Here is a 5,489-nt window from a genome sequence, read left to right as displayed (position 1 = left end):
GTGACCATTCCCATTCAATAGCCCCTGTCCACAGCTGGTGCAGTGCTCATGGATCACGCAGCACCGAAAGTGCTCGGGAAGTGCCAGGACTGTGACTGCAGAATAGCTCTGTAGCTTTTTTCATGCCCCATTGATATTTAACCAAAGACAATGGGACACTGACAGGTCAGGTGTAATGGGAAACAACACTCACATCCCTTCGCTTTATTGAATGTATCGACAGGAATTCTGAGCTCAGAGCAGCCACCGATTCAGATGTTTATGGGCCAACATGCAACCAGTCCCCTGGCTCACCACGAACGCAGTCACTTTGTAAATTCTGCTGCTGCCTTGGTTTCTTTCTCCCAGTGCACTGTCCTCCCTCACCAGGCTCTGTCCCATTGCTCCAGGCCTTAGACCCTGTCTGAACTTCTCTCTACAGAGTGCAGATTAGTAGTTCAAGTCTTCTTGGATGTAAGGATGGAATAGGTGGCCCTCGCCAGGGCCCATGTTTTTCATCTCTCATATGACCAGCCCTGGAGCCAGCTGATGAACTGACCCTTCACTTTTTGAATGCCCTGATTATCCTCGCACGAAGGTGTTTGCTTTTCAAGCTGTATACAATTGGGTTCATCATGGGCGGGACCAGCAGGTAGACGTAGCCCATGAGAATCTGAAGCAAGGGAGAAGAGCTATTCTCGAATCTCTGTACTATAGACAAGCCAATTCCTGGTGTGTAGAAGAGGAGAACAGCACAGAGGTGGGAGACACAGGTGCTCAGTGCCCGGACACACTCTGCATAGGAGGCAATGCTCAGCACTGTTTTCAGAATCATCATATACGATAGGAGGATGAGCATCGAGTCCAACACCACTGTGAAGACTGTGACAAACAAGCCATAGATGCTGTTGATTCTGATATCCGAACAAGCCATCTTCATGACCTCTGTGTGCAGGCAGTAGGAACGGGAGAGGACATTGGCTTGACAGTATCGGAACCGTTTCAGGAGAAAGGGCAGTGGGAATACTACAGCCACCCCTCTTAGCAAAAACACGAATACCATCTTGGCTATTCTCGGCAGGGTTAAGATGGAAGCATATCTCAGTGGGTTAGAGATTGCGATGAAGCGGTCAAAGGCCATCAACAAGAGCACGGAGGATTCAATGTATGAAAGCGAGTGGATAAAGAACAACTGGGCAAAACAGGCATCGAGGCTGATCTCCCTAGCGTTAAACAAGAATATGCCCAGTGTTGTTGGCATGGTGGATATAGATAAGCCAAGATCTGTGATGGCCAACATGGAAAGGAAAATGTACATGGGCTCATGGAGACTCGGATCTGTTTTTATAATGAACAGAATGACTGAATTTCCTACTACAGAAATAACATACATTAAAAAGAAGGGGATAGAGATCCAGAGATGGAAGTCTTCCTGACCAGGTATCCCGGTAAGAAGGAACACTGCAGAGCTGAATTTGGTGTCATTGACAGCTGACATACCGTACTGGGCAGGTCCGAGAAGTTTTCAACTTTCCTTCCTGAAAGGAAAAACAACAGGAGACTAGATGATATTTAACAATACATCTTTCTGCTCTCAGTGCAACTCTAGAGAGTCCCAGGAGCTCAAGGAAGATGAGCAAAAACTTAATCTTGGATTTACACTGCATATAAGAAGATAGATATTCCCAGACTGGATCAGACCTGCTGTCCACCTAGCCCAGTATCCACTGTCCAGTTCCAGATGCTTCAGAGGAAGCCAGAGGAAGCCCTGCAATAGAAAGCTATGAGATAACCTGCTGCCAGGGAATGTTTTCCCCTGACACCCACTATTTACACATATTTTGTTCTGTTAATCAGGAAGGTTTATAGTCTGTCCAAAACGTTTTAAAACAATCCTCACTAATGTAATTGGATTTTCCGGTTACCTATACAAACCCCATTGATATCTTGTGGCTGGGAGTTCTGCAGCCTACTTGAGCACTGTGTGATTTTATAATTGTGACCTTCCCGCAGACTCCTTTTCTGGCCCTCCACTTCTGAGAGTAGCCCATTGTATCATGCAATGAGAAGTGCATGGTGAAATCTGTCATTGTACTTATCTGCTCTGCATTGAAGTTATTTATAAAAATGGTTAATTACCTTATTATATATTTTTTATTTTCTCCACTCCCGAGAGTCCAAATTACGCCACTGCCTCTTTGCAGCACATGGGTAAAAAACTGACTTCTTCAGGTGCATCTGAAGCAATGGGTTTTTTACCCATGAAAGCTTATGCCCAAATAAATCTGTTAGTATTTAAGGTGCCACCGGACTCCTCATTGTTTGAGTATGTGGAATACTTCTCAAATATTTTCTAAAGCAAAAGTCATTACATTTACACATCTGTACTTTAGTACATACATGTAAACCCATTCTTTCCCCTCTGATCTTCTTTCAGAGATGATTTCTCAGGTTAGAGTGGGACTTAAAATGCAGCGTCTGTCATCTGGATTTCTTCAGTACCTGAAAAGATTGCAGGGTCTCAGCCCTCAGTCAATCACTTATCTGCAAACAAAAGTCTAGTAGCTCCTCTGTCCCTGGGTTAATAGCTGACTGGTTCTCCTCAGGTTCTGTTCTGTCAGTCTGTAGCCTGTATCCGGAGTGGTAACAGGCTTTGGGATCAGGATATGAAATATTCTTTCCATGGGCTCTCACTCTCTAATACAGTGGTTTTGAACCTTCTTTTATTTGGGGGGCCCTAATACATTTTGAATGGAGGTAGACATAGTCTGAAGATCCCCAGTGGCCCACAGACCACAGGTTGAAAACCACTAGTAGTAGTAGTACATAATTCACTAGTACATAGTAACCACAACACCTGTTATTCAGTCACATATAGGGATTGCAGGAAGTACATTTCAAAGTCAGGCGCATGTGGAACTTCATTACCCACGTGAAAATAACAAGGAGTCCTTGTGGCACTTTAGAGACTAACACATTTATTTAACTAACGACTCCTCATTGTTTTTGCTAATACAGACTAACACGGCTACCACTGCGAAACCTGTCACATGAAAATAGTCTATTGCTCTCTGATTGTCTCTGTCCTGTATTCATAAAATCCGTACAACCCAGGAACGGTATTGGGACAGACTTGGAGCTGAGCTGCCATAACGAATGTGCATGTGAAACCCAGTTCTTGGAATGTTTGCTGGATAGATACATTGGGTTAACTATTGGAAGGTTTATTTGCTGGCTATATTGGGTTAAAACAGTACGGCTCATCTTAGTTTAATAGCAGGCTACTAGTAGAGAAGGAAGCAGGAAGAGAAGGAACAACTCAAGAAAAGCCATCTCTCAGTAAGTATGTCAGGGAGGTTGAGAGACAACACTGGAGCTACAAGCTGGGAAGAGCCTATTTCCAGGCTCGGGCCCCGTTACACAGCTTGTTTTGCCAGCGCTGGGAGTCTGTGCAGAGGTGGGGCAGCTGTTGATAAGGAGCTCTTCAGACACCGCTGGGGAAGTCTCAAGGCCTTTGGCCTGCTTGGGTCCCCATCAGAGTGCGAGGGCTTGGGGTCAAAGATGTGCACAGACTGTTGTTTTAAAACTAGGGCTGTTGATTCATCGCAGTTAACTCATAAGAATTAATCGTGATAATCACAGTTTTATTCACACTCTTAAACAATAATAGAATATCTACTGCAATTTATTAAATATTTAGGATAGTTTTCTACATTTTCAAATATATCGATTTCAATAAAAACAGAGAATACAAAGTGTACAGTGCTCACTTTACATTATTATTTTATTACAAATATTTGCACTGTAAAAAAGACAAACAGAATAAATAATATTTTTCAGTTCACCTCTTTATCGTGGACGTGCAACTTACAAACGTAGATTATTTTTGTTACATAACTGCACTCAAAAACAAAACAATATAAAACTTTACAGCCTACAAGTTCACTCAGTCCTACGTCTTGTTCAGCCCATCACTAAGAGAAAGAAGTTTGTTTACATTTATAGGAAATAATACTCCTGCTTCTTATTTACAATGTCACCTTAAAGTGAGAACAAGTGTTTGCATGGCATTGCTGTAGCCGGCATTGCAAGATATTTACTTGCCAGGTATGCTAAATATTTGTATGCTTCGACACCATTCGAGAGGACATGCTTCCATGCTGATGAGGCTTGTTAAAAAAAGAATGTGTTAATTACATTTCTGACTGATCTTCTGGGGAAAATTGTATGTCTCTTCCTCTGTTTAACCTGCATTCTGCCATATATTTTGTGTTATGGCAGTCTGATGAGATGATGACCCAGCACCTGTTGTTCATTTTAAGAACACTTTCACTGAAGATTTGACAAAACGCAAAGTAGGTACCAATGTGAGATTTCTAAAGATAGCTACAGCACTCAACCCCAGGTTTAAGAATCTGAAGTGCCTTCCAAACTGTGAGAGAGATGAGGTGTGGAGCATGCTGTCAGAAGTCTTAAAAGAGCAACACTCCAATGCGGAAACTACAGAACCAAAAACCACCAAAAAAGAAAATCAACCTTCTGCAGGTGGCCTCTGACTCGGATGATGAAAATGAACGTGCATCAGTCCACACTGCTCTGGATCGTTATTAAGCAGAACCCATCATCAGCATGGATACATGTCCCCTGAAATGGTGGTCGAAGCATCAAGGGACATAAGAATCTTTAGTGCATATGGCACGAAAATATCTTGCGATGCCGGCTACTAAACTGCCATGTGAACACCTGATCTCACTTTTAGGAGACATTGTAAACACGAAGCAGGCAGCATTATCTCCTGCAAACGTAAACAAACTTGTTCGAGCTATTGGCTGAACAACAAGTAGGGCTGAGTGGACTTGTAAAACTCTAAAGTTTTACACTGTTTTATTTTTGAATGCAGTTCTTTTTTCTACATAATTCTTTATTAGGTGAACTGTAAAAATAAGTGAATTGAAAACTACTCTTTCTTTTGTTCCTTTTTTACACTCCACATATCCACAAGGAAAAATAAATGTAAAGTGAGCACTGTACACTGTGTATTCTGTGTTGTTATTGAAATCACTGTATTTGAAAAAGTAGAAAATATCCAATATATTTAAAGAAACGGTATTATATAATTGTTTAACAAAGTGATTAATTGCAATTATTTTTTTTTAATCATGCAGTTAATCAGGATAATCTTTTTTAATGCTTGACAGCCCTATTTAAACCCTGCTTATTCTCCTATGTTACGCTTTATTCCAGCTCTTCAGATTAAACAGTATTTTGGGTCTAGAAGGCTGGCTGGTCACTCATCTCACCACTACTCACAGGCTCCCAAAGGGAAGAACCACAGGAGCCGAACCGACTCAGACCTGCTGGGCAAGCACAGTCGTCAAGCAGTGTGCGGTAGCCCAGGGCCCCGTCTGAGGGTGGGAAGATCGCTGGATTGCACCCTATGAGAGGGAAGGCTACAAGGTGGTCATCCGGCACTCAGAGATCAGAGAGGTGACAGGGATGCTTGTTGCCCT

General features: G+C 42.5%; 1 protein-coding gene across 1 annotated transcript; it reads right to left on the bottom strand.

The window, feature by feature from the left end:
* Nucleotides 1-541: 541 nt before the first annotated feature.
* LOC135895576 (olfactory receptor 51G2-like) lies at nucleotides 542-1,477 on the bottom strand. Its single transcript, XM_065423692.1, has one exon. It carries the CDS (start codon nucleotides 1,475-1,477, stop codon nucleotides 542-544), a length of 936 nt encoding a protein of 311 aa, XP_065279764.1.
* Nucleotides 1,478-5,489: the final 4,012 nt, after the last annotated feature.

Source organism: Emys orbicularis, chromosome 1 (assembly GCF_028017835.1).
Source record: "Emys orbicularis isolate rEmyOrb1 chromosome 1, rEmyOrb1.hap1, whole genome shotgun sequence".
NCBI lineage: Eukaryota > Metazoa > Chordata > Testudines > Emydidae > Emys > Emys orbicularis.
Note: the sequence above shows the minus strand (reverse complement) of the source record. Positions and strands in the feature narration are given on the sequence as shown.